Here is a 16,285-nt window from a genome sequence, read left to right on the forward strand (position 1 = left end):
AGAGAGAGGTGTCAAGGTCAACTCCTAGGTTTCTGGTTTGTGTGACTGGAGAATGGTTTAAAAACAGTGTTTAGGCCAAACATTACTCAGCTCTTTCTGGTTCTGTAGCCCCGTGGGCTCTAGGACAGGGTCCCTTTCACCTGTAATCCGGCCTCTGCATCCGCAGAGGTCATCCTGCTGCGGGAAGCCCCTGTCCTGGGTTTGCCATGTCAGGATGAGCCACATTGCTCTCTGTACATGGCAGGTCCACGCTGTGGGCACCTGGAGCTCCAGCGTCTCCATCAAACCCTCTCCCTGGGGTTGACGGCGTCTGCCCTGGCGTGTGTAATTGATGAGGGCTCGACAAATGTGCAGTGCTGCTGGCTGCTGCCCTGCAGGTCTGCTGCCGGCATCCTCCGTGTGTCCCAGCCCCTCCCCCTTCCTCCACCTGCTGTGTCCTCTGTCTCCTGAAACTACTGCCTTAACTCTCCAGAGGGTAGGATATTTGTGGGATGGATTTCTTCTGTTGGCCTAGGAGCTGGGGTCCTGAGCTTTAAGGGTTCCAGGGTCGGCCTATTCCTAGTGTACTGAGTCACTTGACAGGGCTTCCCTGGTTGGTGACTTCCTGTGGGATTCCAGTGACAACCCTAGGGTGCAAGTCTGAACAGTCCCCACTGCTCCCTCTCTAGTGAAAGGCCTAGGCTTCCTGTCCCCTCGGGCACTTGCCTGTTGTAGACAAAGGAAGATGATGGAACAACAACCGTAATTAACAGGCATCAATGCTTCCTATGTGCTGATGAGTTTCTGTGGATTATTTCATTTAAGCCTTGGAGCAGCTCTGTGAGGTAAGTGCTATTAGTGTCATCTTTCTCATCTTAGCGATGATGTAATGAGGCTCGGAGAGCATGTGCACGTTGCCCAAGGTCGCAGAGCTGGATTCACACCCAGGCCGGCCCTTGCTCTGAGCTGCTCTGCTCTCGCAGTAGATGGATGGGCACGAAGGTCACCTGGCTAGGGGTTCAGTGTTGGGACTCCAGACCTGACTTTGCACTGCGTCATGTGGCAGTTTGGAGCAAGTCCCTGTGTTCATTGACTCATCGAGTGTTGATCAGGGCCTTCTCTGTGGGGGCTGGGGGCACAGGAAAGTGGGGCCTTCCACGAGGAGCTTGCTTGTGGCTACTGAGACAGACACGGACACACATCATCTGGGCTGTAGAGGGACAGGTGCTCCGTGGAGCAGGACAGAGGAGGGAGTGACAGTATTTGTTTGTTACAGGGGTGGGGGTGTGGGAAGATGTGGTCTTTGTGTGAACTTCACGTGGTCCCTATAGTTAGAGCAGAAGTTCACAAGGTGAGGACCTTGGCCCTACGATTAGAACTACATGAGAACCACCTGTGGTATGTGCAGTGACTGTTGGTTAGAACGCAGATTCCAGACTCCACCCCAGACCCACTGAAATGGAATCTTTAGCTGGTGAGGCCCAGAAGACGTCTGCATTTCAGCCAGCGCCTCAGGGAGCTCTGAGCAGCTCTGACGGTCAGTAGAGGCGAGAAGTAAGGCAGCAGCCAGTGCTGGGTTGTAACGGAGGTCGGCAGACTGTTTCTGGGAAGGGCCGGAGAGGAAACACTTTAGGCTTTGTGGCCTAAGACGAAAATCGAGGGTATGACATAGGTGCTTATATAACCATTAAAAAATACAAAAACAGGTGGTAGGTGGACCTGACTCCTCCTTGGTTTGACCGTGGTCCACTGGCCCATTTCAGAAAGGAAGCAGCAGCCCTGGGGAGCAGGACTGGAGAGGGGAGGAGAGGAGAGAATGAAGCTGATGCCACACCCAGGAGCGTCAGGAAGGCCTAGGTGAGGGCCGCAGGGCTCCCAGAGGGGCCGGGAGTGCTGGGCGGGTCTTTGTTGGAAGAAAGGATGGGACAGGCCAAGAGCTTGGAAAGGAGGGGTGGAGCAAGGAGTCAAGCATAATGGAACTGTTTGGCACATGCTCTTGGGTGGATGGGGATGCCGTTAGCTTACAATATGCAGCAATGTATGTAAAGGTGGTCAGGCGCTGAGCAGAGGTCCTGAGGATTGAGTACTGAAAGGGGGTCTTTGCCTTTGGCTACTCAAAGGGAATTGATGACCTCTGTGGGAGTAGTTTTAGGAAAGTAGTGGGAGTCAGGTGTCAGTGGGTTGAGGAGGAATGGGAAGACGGGAAATGGAGCAGGTCAACCCACTGTGTCCCCTGAGTTCTGGCCAGCACGTCCAGTGAGCACTGGTATCAGGGGCAGAGCTCGAGGAATGCACACTCTCGACAGCCCTGAGTCCCAACCCCTGGGCTACTGCCCAGCGTTTGGACAGCTCAGCCAGCGTCTCCTGGGTTGAGGGACTTCTTGTTCTCACCACGTAGGTCCTCAGCACCTTCAAGATTTGGTGCCTGTTCATGCATGTTTGTGGAAACTGGGGAGAGGGGGGCTGTCGTTTCCCAGTAAGTGTGTCCTTCCAGTACCTTGCAGACAGGCAAACCACCATACCCCACCCTTAGAAGTAGATGCCCTTGTAGATAGAGTAGCATCCTTCCTGCAGAGCTTTGTCCTCTGGCAGGTACCAGTGATGTGGTGGAAGATGTGCTGATTGGGAGGTTGGAGACTGGAGTTAGAATCCTGGCTCTGCAACAGGCAGCTTTGTGCTTCTGTGAAGCAGTTTAATCTCTCTGAGACTGAATTTCCTTCTCCGCAACATCGAAGGTGGGTTGGGGTGATCTCACAGGCATATTATAGATTTGAAATCCTATTTCTCTAGGATGCTGGGCAGATGCCTGTGTGGATACAAGCATCTGACATCTCCAATATCTTGTTTGGAAGCCTCCCCAGGTTCTGTCCTGAGTGCTGCCCCAGGTGTGTACTAGGGGGCTCTCCACGGCAGGTGTGCCCACCTCTGCCCCACCTCGAAGCTTTGCTCGGTACTCCTGAGTTCCTTTCCCTATAATCTACTGTAGGAGCTTCCTAAACTCATCCTACCTCATTTCATGTTAAATTTTTCTTTAAAGGACAATGTGGTGGTTTCTTTTAAAGCTAACTTTTTTAAATGTAAAGAATTGTTCCTTATTCAGAGGTCGTTTCCTCTAAACCTTTTAAAAATTGTTAAAATGTCCATTCTTTAAGAAATAAGGGTTATGGTAGGTGGTAGTTTTGCCTACTGACCTAGGTGTTTGCAACATCTATATGGATGCCATTCCTGATTTTTTTTTTTTGATATTTTATTGCTCCCTGAAATCCCCAAGTCTCTAAGCCTGAATATCATCACCAAATGGGAATAATAATAATAACATGTACTTGGACAGGTTTGTTATGTATGTAGATTGACTGAGATACTGTGAGATACTGCAGGCAGATACAATGCCCAGAATATACTAAGCACTCTTACCAGCCTCTAGTTCCACCCCTGACCCCAGCAGACAATTGGTGGACCTGCTCTTGAGAGTTCAAAGGAGACCAGGCAGTCAGAGTTTCACAAGTATCCTCGCCCCAAGGTCGGCTGACTCCCTCACCCTCTCTCCCACTTCCTGTCTAAAATCCTTCTCAGTTACTTGTTAAAAAAAAAAAATAGGGAAATAAACACTACCATTCCTGCATCCTTTTATCCCTTCATTTCTTTGTTAATGTCACACTCCTTTCTGTGTGTCTAGCATGTGCTAGAACTGAGTATACAGACATGATGAGATGGGTACAAAGCTCCCATTTCGCTTAGAAGACAGACAAATTGAGCTAACAGGAACTATCTGGTGTGGTCATTGCTCTAGTAAAGGCAGATGCAAAGGAGTAGGATGAGATAGATTACAGATTCCTGGATATTACTGCAAATGGGCATTGCCTTTAATCCTGAGTTTCCTAGCAACGATAGTAAAAAGGAAAACATGTTGCTTCTATTATCCAATATGGTATTTTCCAAACTTCTTTCATTCTTGAACAGCTGTCACACTTTTTTCCTTTTTTCCTGTAGATCTACTCAAATTGTTACTTACTTGCTATTTTAAAAAATATGTAAAATTATTTCATTTAATTACATTAAACATTTAATTTAATTTTAATTAAATTTATGATATTTTCATAAATGGAAACCACCATCACCACAAATATGGGGTAAACACATACATGAATGAATAATCCTTAAAATGAAGAACTGTCTGTTAATATCATTTAAAATAATCTAAAAATTTTCTGTTTACCATTTACAATATGCCAGCTACACTGGAGTAATAAAATGATGTACATCAGGTCAGTTGAAGACAAACTCTTTTCCAGGCATAAAATTCAAGAAAATATTGCAAAAGACACAAAAATTCCATTCAGATGTATGTTTCTAATGAACCCCATAAAAGTTAAAGGCATAGCATCAAATCTCAACACATTGAATACTTATCTGTGGGGAGCTGAGCGAGTAGCCAGACAAGCAGGTTGGTTCTGAAATCTAACTCAGGAGTCTGCAGACTTGTTCTGTGAAAGGGCAGGTAGTAAAGGGTTAGGCTTTGCAGGTTGTGTGGTCAGAGTTGCAACTACTCTGTTCTGATTTTGTATCTTGAAGCAGCCACAGACTTGTAAACAAATGGGAGTGGCTATATTTCAATTAATTTAATTAATGGACAATGGAATTTGAATTTTATATAATTTTCACACGTTACAGAATGTTATTCTTTAAAGAAGTTTTTTCAACCATTTAAAATGTAAAAAACATTTTTAGCTTGTGGGTTGTAGAAATAAAGGTAGTGGGTTCCAAACAATAAATGCTGGAAAGGGTGTGGAGGAAAGGGAGCCCTCCTACACTGTCGGTGGGAATGTTAAATTGATGCAGCCATTATAGAGAGCAGTATGGAGATTCCTTAAAAAACTAAAATAGACTTACCATATGATCCAGCAATCCCACTCCTGGGCATATATCTGGAGGGAACTCTAATTCGAAAAGACACATGCACCCCAGTGTTCATAGCAGCACTATTTAAAATAGCCAAAACATGGAAGCAACCTAAATGTCCATCAAAAGACAACTGGATAAAGAAGTTGTGATACACGCACGCACACACACACACACACACACACACACACACACACACACACACACACAATGGAATACTACTCAGTCATAAAAAAGAATAAAATAATGCCGTTTGCTGCAACATGGATAGACCTGGAGATCATCATTCTAAATGAAGTAAGCCAGAAAGAGAAAGAAAAATACCATATGATATCACTTATATGTGGAATCTTAAAAAAAAGAAAAAGACACAAATGAAGTTATCTACAAAACAGACTCACAGACATAGAAAGCAAACTTATGGTTACCAGGGTGGGAAATGAGTGGGAAGGGATAAATTGGGAGTTTGAGATTTACAGATACTAACTACTATACATAAAGTAGATAAACAATAAGTTTATATACTCTATAGCACAGGGAACTACATTCAATATCCTGTAGTAATCTATAATGAAAAAGAATATGAAAACAAATATATGTATGTATGACTGAAACATTATGCTGTACACCAGAAATTGACACAACATTATAAACTGAGTGTACCTCAATTAAAAAGGAAAAAGATAGTGGGCTGGATTTGGCCCAAGAGCTACAGTGTGCTGATTCCTGATCTAACTGAATTTTCAATGAGGGCTTCGAGAACTTTGTGGAGTGAACTGATAGGTTCTGTCTGTTGTTCTCTCCAGCCTGGATGTGGAAGGGCTTCATGATCTTGTAAGAGGTTGGTGCAGAGTTAGGACTAAAACCCAAATTTTTCAATTTTTGAAGTCCAGGTCCTTCCCCTTTCTAGATGCTGCCTCTGTGGTTGGAGGAAGCACTTACTCCATATGAGGTCTGATGTAGGTCTCTACAAATAGAATCTCACTTAATCTTCCCAGCATCCTTTCTGAGGTATTATGATCCCATTTGCAGGTAAAGAAAGACAGGTTTAGAGAGGTTAAGGATTAAAAAACCTGTGAAGTCACCAAGCCAGAATTTATACCCAGGTCTGTTTGACTCCAGGGACTTTGCCAAGGAGTTGACTTGACTTTGGTGAAGAATCCTTTGCCCATCTTCTTTCTCTCTCTCACCCAGGCTTATCCCCCACAAGACTGCTCTTTAATTATAAGTGACTGGATCATGGGGGAAGAAAACAGGGCCCCCACTTTTCAGTAGCAAGTAAATTCTGTGATGGATGAGAGTGACAGAGAGCACATAGGTTAGAAAGGCCCTGTTTTGGTTTGTTTTTCCTGGATCCTTCTTTTAAAGACTATTTTAATTTTGTTTCACTTTTAAAAAATTGAAGTATGAAATCAGTTGATTTACAATATTATATTAGCTTCAGTTGTAAAAATAGTGATTCAGTATTTTTATAGATTATACTCCATTAAAAGTTATTATAAAATACTGGCTATATTCCCTGTGCTGTGCAATATATCCTTGTAGCTTATTTATTTTTACATGGTAGTTTGTGTCCCTTAATCCCTTACCTCTGTTTTGCCCCTCCCCCTGCTTTCCCCCCAGTTAACCACTAGTTTGTTCTCTATATCTGTGAGTCTGTTTCTCTTTTGTTATATTCATTCATTTGTTTTGTTTTATTTTATTTTATTTTATTTTTTTCAGTTGATTCAAATGATAAGTATTTTTTTCCTCTGTGAAACTGAATAGAACTGAGGAGGAATCAAAGAAAGCCTCATATATTAAATTCTTACATAGATTCTCTGAATTCAAAAGTTAAGGGTTAACGGGAGAGGCACAGGTAGGTGGTGGGCCTTGTCCCGGCAAACAAAGCCACCAAGGCAGTCCTGCAAATTAAGGAGGATGGCAAATCCCTTTCTTCAACAAAAAAAAAAAAAAAAAAAAGTTCTTGAGGGGGAAACACATAAAATATCTAAGTTTCAAAAGCTGGACTCTTCCACACTGTTGCTTCTCTACCCAAGATTGTCCTAAGATAGAGTGTTTTAAGGTTAAGTTTTCAATGTTCAGCTTTTTGCAAATATATCCAAATACGTTTCTCACGAGCAGTCCTGATTTGGCGATTAATAGCAAGCAATATGCTTGGATTAGAGGTCCGATTTCCACTCGAATGCAAAGTTTCTTCTCTTCCTGCAACAAAGCCATTTGCAGAGATCTGGAAATCATGAGTTTCCTAAGCAGGAGGAGGTACTGTTCTCATTCACCTGCAAATATCCTTTCTGATTGGCTGGTGTTTCATAGTCCCCTTTCAAGACCCGGTGTGTGTTGTTGACGACAATGGGGTCAGGATTGCTGTAGTTGGGTGGGTTTGCATAGCGGTCGTAGCCCAGCCAAACCAGCATGGAGGCGATCTGGGCCATGTCCCTCATCACATCCCTGGGGATGTGGCCGGTCAACTTGGAGAGAGCTTACAGTTTCACGGGTTTGATGACCTGGTCTGTGGATCGCTCTGTGGATCGCTCGATCTTGGACAGAGAGACGCCCCCAGGCTTGCCGATGAGGTCCTCGTGATGCAGGACGGCGTCGCTCCAGGCGATGCTGAGGATGAGCTTGAGGGAGCGCCGGAGGTGCAGCACCAGCTGCTCGTAGTACACGGGCAGGCACTTGTCCTTGCCCACCTCCATGCACTGGGCATACATCACCTCAATGGCCTTGTTCCACTTGGTGAGGCAGTAGCGGTAGCTGCTGAGCTCGAAGCCGGCAATGGTGGTCTTGCGGGTGATCATGGAGGGCATGGAGGCCCAGCCGTCCCGCACCATTAGCAGGAACTTGGAGTTGGGGAACAGGCGTGACAGGTAGACGGATGACTTGAGTGTGAAGGGGTCATTGTTGCAGAGGACGCTGGCAGGCTCGCCGTGCTTGGCGATCACCCCCAGGATGAAGGCCTGCATGGCGGCGTCCAGTACCTCGTCCGTCACACCCACCTCGTCCAGCCGCAGCTTTTCCCGGCCGGACTGGGACCAGGCCTGGCGCATGGCCAGCACGCGGGGGATGTTGCAGGTCTCCTCGCCACAGCGCACTTCGGGATGGGCGTCCAGCGTGGCGCGCATCAGTGTAGTGCCGCTCCGGGGCACGACCCCCACGAAGATGAGCAGCATGGCCTTGCCGTAGTAGTACTACACGTGGTCCGCGCCCACCGTCACCAGGTCCTCCTCCTCTGGCTGCATGGCTTGTTGGGGGCCCCGTGGGCCTCCCAGCACCTCCTGGCACTCCAGCACCTGCTGCCCTAGCTGGACCACCAGCACCAGGGCCAGGGCGAAGCCAGCTGCCAGCAGCGCCCTCTGCACCAACAGGCACATGCTGGGCCTGGGGCGGGGGGGCGTGCTTCAGCGACAGGTCAGAGGGAGGCCCGCGGGGCTCGCATCTCCCCTGGGCACCTCATCCCTGGGGTCTAGCCCTCGCAGCTGCTGGCCAAGACTGTCCACCAGCTGAGCCCGTGCGAGGCGCGCCGAGAAAGCGCCGCGCGCCCAGCGACTCGCGGCTCGCCAGCCTCCCAGGCCGGGGGAAGGGGAGATCCATTTGTTCTATTTTTCAGATTCCACATATAAATGACAATAAGTCAGGCAGGAAAAGACAAATAAAAATAATTTTACTGATGTATAAAAAAATGGCACATATTTAAAGTGTGCAATTTGATGTTTCAACATATTCATATACCCATGAAACCATGACCACAATCAAGATAATGAATATATCCGTTGTCCACTCTAAGTTTCCTTATGCCCTTTCGTATCATCCCCTTCTGTCCCTCTCTTCCTCACCCCATCCCCAGCCAATCAGCTATCTGCTTTTTGTCACTATAGATTAGTTTGCATTTTCCAGAACTCTACATAAATGAAAACATACAGTACATATTCTTTTTTGTCTTACTCTTTCACTCAGCATAATTATTTTGTGATTCATTTAAATATGCAGGAAAAGTCCATTCCATTCCATTGCTAGGGAGTATTCCATTGTATGTACTAGAATTTATTTCTCCATTCACCTGCTGATGACATTGGGTTGTTTCCATTTTTTGTTTATTATAAATAAAGCTTCTATGAACATTCATTTACAAGCCTTTGTATGAACATATATTTTCATTTCTCTTCTGTAAATATCTAGGAGTAAAGTGGCTGGGTCAAATATTAGGTATATGGTTTTCTGTTTGGTTGGTTTTAGAAACTACCAGACTGTTTTCCAAACTGGTAGAGCATTCCATTTGCACCACATTCTTGCCAACATAAGCTATGGTCATTCCTTTAAATTTAAATTTAGATATTTTAATAGGTGGGTGATCTTAACATGCATTTTCCTAATGACTAATAATCATTTAGGTTTCTTTAATTATCATTAGTGACTAATAATGATAGTTTAGTTTTCAACTAAAGATAGTTGAACATCTTTTTTGTGTGCTTATTTGCCATCTGTATATCTTCTTTGCTAAAATGTGTGTTCAAATCTTTTGCTTATTTTTTTTTTTTTATTGTCTTCTTCATTTTCTTATTATTGAGTTTTGGACACATTTCCTTTATCAGATATCTGATTACAAATATTTTCTCCTAGTTTGTGGCTTGCCTTTTCATTCTCTTAACAGTGTCTTTCAAAGACTGAAAGTTTTTTTATTTTGACAATGTCCAACTTATCTTTTTAAAAAAATTTTAAAGGATCATACTTTTGGTGTTTTATCTAAAAAAAAAAAAACTTTGTCAACCTAGATCACAAAGGTTTTTCATAGGTTTTCTTTTAGAAGCTTTATAGATTTAGGTTTTCCATTTAGGACTATGATCTATTTTGAGTTAATTTTTGGGTATGATAGGAGGTATGGATTGAAGTTCAGTTTTTTTCCATGTGAATATTCAATTGTTCCAGCACCATTTGTTTAAAAGACTATATTCTCTCCACCAAATTGCATTTTTATTCTTTTCAAAAATCAGCTGTTCACATGTGTAGATCTATTTATGGATTCTCTATTCTGTTTCATTGATCTATTTCTCTATATTGATGCCAGGATCTTACTATCTTGATTACTATAGCTTTATGATGAGTCTTGAAATCAGATGGTGTCCTCTAACTTTGTTCTTCTGAAAGACTTTCTTTCTTTTTCCTCAGAAAACAAAGCTATGTGGGAGGGTATAGCTCAGTGGCAGAGTGTGTGCTTAGCCTGCACAGAGCCCTGGGTTCAATCCCCAGTACCTCCATTAAAAAAAAATAGACAAAAAATAAAAATAAAACAAAGCTGAAGTAAGTGTGGAAAGTACTGGTTCTAGTTCTTTGCCTGGTCAGTGACCTGAGAGAATCTCTAAAAGCAATCATCCTCTAACCTCAGTCATCTCTGCTTAGCTCCAGTGGCTGTCCTGGAGTTACCTGAAACCCTAAGTCCTCATCAATCTGAATGAAGTGGCCATGTCTTGTGTCCTGAAAGCAGGAATCAGTGACCAAGGAAAAGGTGGTCCTTAGGAGACAGTAATCACAGGGAAGGCCCATGAGGAGCCTGGCATATGACTGCCCCTGGATGCTCTGTATTGGATTGTGATAAACTGACCTGATCAGAATCTCTTATGGGGAGTAAGGATATGAAAGGCAGACAGAGGTGGAGTTAGGGAGCAGTGGATGCCACTTGTGAGAGGAAGCTGGGCCACTTGGTTCAGCACAGGGATCTTTTGAAAATGCAAATCTGAGCAGGTCACACCTCTACCTCAAACCTTTTGTTGGTCCCTCTTCCTGGACCACACACCCTCACCCCAGCCCCCTCACTATGCCTCATCCTCCAGTCTCCTCTAGATGTGTTGGAGCCCCTGCTTTGCACTTTCCATTTCTAAACACCCATAGTTTAGCAAAATAGTTCATCAATATTGTCTTACTTTCCAGATGGGAAAAGATCCTGTCTTTCTTGTTCAATTTTTTAATTTCTGGAGCTGAGCACTTGGCACATGGAAGATATTTAATGAATGTGTGAATGAATGAAACAGTGATGTAAGGTATCTAACACTGCAAATTATACTTAGGAGATGTTCAAGGTATGGCTAATGGAAAGATGGAAGGAAGGAAGGAAGACTTCTGCACTCTCCTACTTTGAGAACTCTGAGACTCAAAATAATGTTATGGCCACAGGAATGCCACTGACTGCCCTCCATAAGCTCCCGTCTCTAACAGCACTGAGTCTTAAACTTGGCTGTGCATCCCAATCACTTAAGGAGATTTAAAATAAAAATTCCCAGGTCCTACTTCTGGTCTAGTGATAATCAGAATATCTCATTTTGGAGTAAACTTGAAAATCTGAATTTAAAAAACGAAACATCCAGGCTATTCTGAAGCAGTCCATCCTCAGAGGGTTTTTGAGAACTTCACATTTACAGTAGCCAGGATGTAGATATTCCTTGTGAAGCAATAGCCATATGTGGCTAGAGGCTTCTATATAGGACCGTGCAGAATTCCCGCCTATCTCTCCTACAGCTGTTCTGCCCAGTGTAGTAGCCACTTGGCACATGTTGCTATTTAAATTTAAATATAAATTAATTAAAATTAAATTTAAAAATTCAGCTTTTCATCTACACTGGCCACATTATGAGTGCTCAGTAGCCACTTGTGGTTAGTGGCTGCCATACTGGACGACACAGATATGAATATTTTCATCATCATAGGAAGCGCTATTGGACAGTGTTTTCCCAGAGGGAATTACAGTTCACATGCTTTGGTGGAACTGATTCTATCCATAGCTCCATGGATGGATGTGTGCCCTACAACTGACCAGTCATGGTACTATATGTGACTCAAGTTGTAATTAGAACAAGTGTTGGGATTTTTGCTTAAATGAGCATCAAACCTTGTTCTGTTTTCTACTGATATAAACCTGGGTGTGGAGTAGTTTAGGCTGGAGATGTTGGCAACTGCTTTGTTCTGACATAGGATCAGAGAATGAAGCCAGCAGAGAGGGGAGCAGAGCTAAAAAAAAAAAAACTGGGTCTTTTTTTTCTTAAGTTTTATTTATTAAAAAAAAATTTAATGGAGGTACTGGGGATTGAACCTGGGACCTCATGCATGCTAAGCATGCACTATACCACTGAGCTATACCTAACCCCCCAAAATTGGGTCTTGATGATGCTTTTTGAATCTTTAGACAGAAATTGTGCTTGAAGAGAGAAATTTCATTTCAGTGAGCCAAAAAATTCCCTTTTTTCCTACTTGCAGCAAAAGAATGATGATTACATACACAGAATGACCATTGTGAGTCACTTCCTCTTTACCTCTCAGTTTCCCTATCTGTAAAATGGGGAGGTTGAAATAATTAGTTCAGTTCAATTGTTCAATCATATATTGCCCATGGATTGCCAGGGGTTTGTGCTTAGTACAGAATAATGATTTAGAAATTCCTGCAAGAATTTGTGAGTATTAACCTAACTGTGATGTGTTCTGACAATGGCTTATTATTGATATGGACAGAGTGCTCTGGGGCCACAAAGGATGTGCGTGATTTGGCCTTGGAGAAAACTTCACTGTGGAGGTGAGGTGGAGCCTATGTTTTGAAAAATGAGTAGAAGAGGACATTTTAGTTAAAAATGGAATATGAGCAAAACTCCAAATTAAGAAAGCTCATAGTGTGTTTGTAAAAGAGTAGTTCATCATGTTCAGAGTATAAAATATGAGGGGAAGGGATGGGCTACAGACAAAGAGGTTGGTGAGACCAGATTACCATAGCCCTGAATGCCACTCTGGGGATTTGGGGCTTTCTCTTGGAAGAGAAATGGAAGCAGGGGCCTATGATGATCAGACTTGCATTTGGTGCGATCACACTTGTGAGCAAGAAAGACAGATTGCTGATGGGGAGAGACGTGAAGCGGAGGGACCAGTTGGGAAGTTATCACAGTGGTGGAGTTGAAAAATGAGGAGACTAAACCATGCATTCAAGAGTAATTTGCAAAGTATTATGTGCTGGATATACTGAATTGGCAGATGTAGATGCTTAAGAAATGATTGTGGAATAACCATTGTTGAGTGAGGAGGGGCATGTTGTGGGAGAGGATGGAGTGATCATCTGAAGGTTATGAGTTGGGTGATGGGTGGAAGGGGGTGAAGAGGGGAGTTGGTGGGGTGTCAGAGCCTGGAGAGGGGCCAAATTAGGACACCAGTGACTTACTAGAGAGATTTTAGTAAATGGCAGGAATGGAAACTGAATTGCAATGCACTGGGTGGTGAAGACAGTAAGTGTGATGTCTCCTTAAAGAAGACTGGGCATTGAGAAAAAGAGAGAGAACAGTAGCTAGGAGTGAGGGAAGTGGAACGATGGGCCTGTTGGTTGTCTTCCAAGCTTCTGTTCCCCGACTTCTTGCTTCCTGAGAGAACCCCAGTTTTGTTAAGGCTTCTGTCCTACCCCAATGAAACCTTTTTGATTCAGAGTCCCAGAAGTGGATACTGATTAATCTAAGCCAATCACAGTAATCTCATTCCTGTCTGCCATTGATAGGCTCAAGAACAGAAGCTTAAGTCCATCAGGGCAGGGCATTCCCTTGATCACTGTTACTTATTGTCCAGGGATGGACACTTGGCTTTGTTGTCCAATTAAACTGGTCAAGGGGTGTCCATGGAAAACCACAATGAGAGAAGCCAGTCTGAGGACAGAGAGCTGAACCCTCATCTTAATGACACCTGGAGACTGTCCTGCATCCAGACTTTTCATGACTACATTTATTGTATACACTTATGTATACAATACATTTTATGATTGTTTATACCATTTTATGATTATTTAAACCATTTTAGTTGAATTTTCTGTTACATGCAGTTGAAAGCATCATTGATGCATATCAGTGAATTTTTATTTTACTTTACGAATGGAGGATACTCAAAGTGAAGGGAGAAAGTTTGGAGAAAAGAAATTACAGACACAAAACAGAAAGAGGAGAATTGATAGGTCAAATCTGCAGGAGAAGTGGGGATGATTGTGCTCAGGACCATTGGTGGAGGAGCTGGCTTGGAAAGAAAACGTCTTCCTTATGGCACAGAAGGGAAAGAGGTATAAGAATTTGAGTAAATTTGGAGGTGGAGGCAAGTTGACAGAAGGATCTATAGGGTTCCTTAGAACTTTACTGCCTGCAACTGCTTGCTCTCTGGTCAAGGAAGTGAGTGGTATCAATTGATAAAATCAAACACACTCAGCAGTATGTGCTGAGAAGTGATCAGGGGCATTTCCATAGGGGAGGAGGACTCTGAGTCAGGATGTATGGAGTTAGGGTACAGGGTAGAGGGGTGGAGTGTGGGCACTGTACTTCCATTCCTATTATCTCTTTTAAATGCCGCAGCCCTGAGAAATGTACTGAAGGGGCAGGGAGAGACCAGTTTGGCTGCAGCAGGGAGTTCAAGATGGGGAAAGTCAGGTTGGGGTCAGATCCTAAAGGGTCTTGTGCGGGATTATTCATTTTAACGGGCTTTGATCAGTATTTCTGACACTTGCGTGAATAAAAAATTTCTTGCCAACACACAGTTTTAACTTAAAAATTATTATTTTTATACATGTAATTTAAAAAATTGTTTTATTTTATTTTAGGGGGAGGTCATTAGGTCTATTGGTTTATTTGTTATTAGTTTTTTTTTAATGGAGGTGCTGGGGTTGAACCCAGAACCTCGGACCACATTCATGGACTAAGCATGCATTCTACCACTTGAGCTATACCCTTCCCGCCAAATTAGTATTAATAGTATCTAGATATATACAGACATGAAACTAAGTGTACGCTATTTATGCTTATAATTTTTATATGAACCAGGAAACTAAACCCAATTTACAAATTAATTCCAATAAGGCATAAAATAGAATTCCTCATTAAGTTCGTGGACTAGATAATGATGTTTGCTGAAACTAGACTGCCGCTCGCAAGGCAAATACGAGTTGACTGTTACTGAGAGTGAAGTGCTGATAAGGTGGCTCTCCAGAAAAAAGGAAAGCCTGCTTCGTGGTATTTGCTGACTTCCGTGGTGTAAATATCCCTGCTATTGGCTACCATCACAGTTGTGTTTAACAACTGGCTCTCAAAATACCTGAAAATTTAACAGCTGGCTCTTGTGAGCTGGAACAGGCTGGTTCCAGCACACCATTGCCCTGTAGGTTCTTCTGAACTCCCTGTGCCTATTTTTCTGCATGTGTGGTAACAACTCTTTTGTTCCATCCCTTTCCTATTCTAATTCCAACGAAGGCTAGTGTGTGTTTGGGCACAGTGAAGTAACGTGATTTGATCTTTACTTAGATGAACGTATCATTTACACATTAAACTAGTCATTGTTCTTTTCTCTCCAGCCCAAGACAACTGGAAATGCAAGTATTGCTCACAATCCAAATCTATGCAGTTTCAAAATCCATACAGTGAGATTTTATATAGGAAGGGATGCTGAATTATTCAAAGCTATTTGGTTCCTAAGTTTTGGATAACCACCATCAAGAGTTCAGAGCGCAAGGGATGTTAGCCCTGCTTTTCTGAAATGGATTTGATTAAATTTCTGAGTTCAAGTAGCAAGTATTTGGATAGCAAAGGATACCTGTAGCACTATTTGGCACCAAAAAATTGTTGATTAATGTAAACAAAAGTACTAAAATATCATGACAGTATTTAGTTGTATAAGGTGGGCTTCTGGATGATTCAGATATACTTATGTTAATTTTTAGATAATCATTGAAGTTAAAGCACAAATTTAAGAATTTGTATTTGTTGGGAATACTTTTTAGCTTCAGATAATTGAGAACACAGAAATGGTGGTTTAAACCTTGGCTATTTATTGCTTTCTTCCTAAGAATTCCTGATGCAGACAGACTTTAGATTGGTCTGCAATCTCAAATGACATTAAAGATTGAGGTTCTTCTATCTTTACCATCCAAGAAGGTTGGCTTTTTAGCCTGATGTGTACTGTGTCAAGGCCATAAAATTGATGCTATGGTTCCAGGCATTGTGTTGTCATTCACATCAATATTAAGTAGGAAGAGGCAGCTCCAGATCTCTGTCTGATTAAGAAAGGTAGCTTCTCTAAGATCCCTCTAGCAGTTCACCCATTTCAATAGCCAAAACCTGGTCACATGGCCACCTCTAGCCACCAGAGAAACTGGGAAATAGAATGCCTGGTTTTCTGGACTCTATAGTGGAAGGCAGCAAGGGGATCAGAGGGGAGGTATGGGAATGACTTTTGCACACCAGTGAAGACGATCTCAACGACATTTGTAGGACTCTACAGCACCAGGGGACCCAAGCTTGGGAATCTGTCCCAAGCTTCCAGTCACTGGTGTTTTGGCAGCATTCACTGGGTAAAGAATAGTAGTTGATCTGGGTGAGGGAAGGACCAGGGAAGGACACACACACACACACACACA

The 16,285-nt window shown here is 43.1% G+C and overlaps 1 protein-coding gene and 1 long non-coding RNA gene across 6 annotated transcripts in view; one reads left to right on the forward strand and one right to left on the reverse strand.

The window, feature by feature from the left end:
- The window catches only part of LOC105063392 (uncharacterized), a 203,475-nt gene that overhangs the window by 70,407 nt on the left and 116,783 nt on the right, over positions 1–16,285 (forward strand). The gene's annotated exons all lie outside the window — the stretch shown is intronic.
- LOC141577891 (protein-tyrosine sulfotransferase 2-like) lies at positions 2,060–12,950 on the reverse strand. Its single transcript, XM_074365202.1, has one exon. It carries the CDS (start codon positions 8,049–8,051, stop codon positions 7,362–7,364), a length of 690 nt encoding a protein of 229 aa, XP_074221303.1. The 5' UTR covers positions 8,052–12,950; the 3' UTR covers positions 2,060–7,361.

The sequence above is a fragment of the Camelus bactrianus genome, chromosome 6 (assembly GCF_048773025.1).
Source record: "Camelus bactrianus isolate YW-2024 breed Bactrian camel chromosome 6, ASM4877302v1, whole genome shotgun sequence".
NCBI classification, from domain to species: domain Eukaryota; kingdom Metazoa; phylum Chordata; class Mammalia; order Artiodactyla; family Camelidae; genus Camelus; species Camelus bactrianus.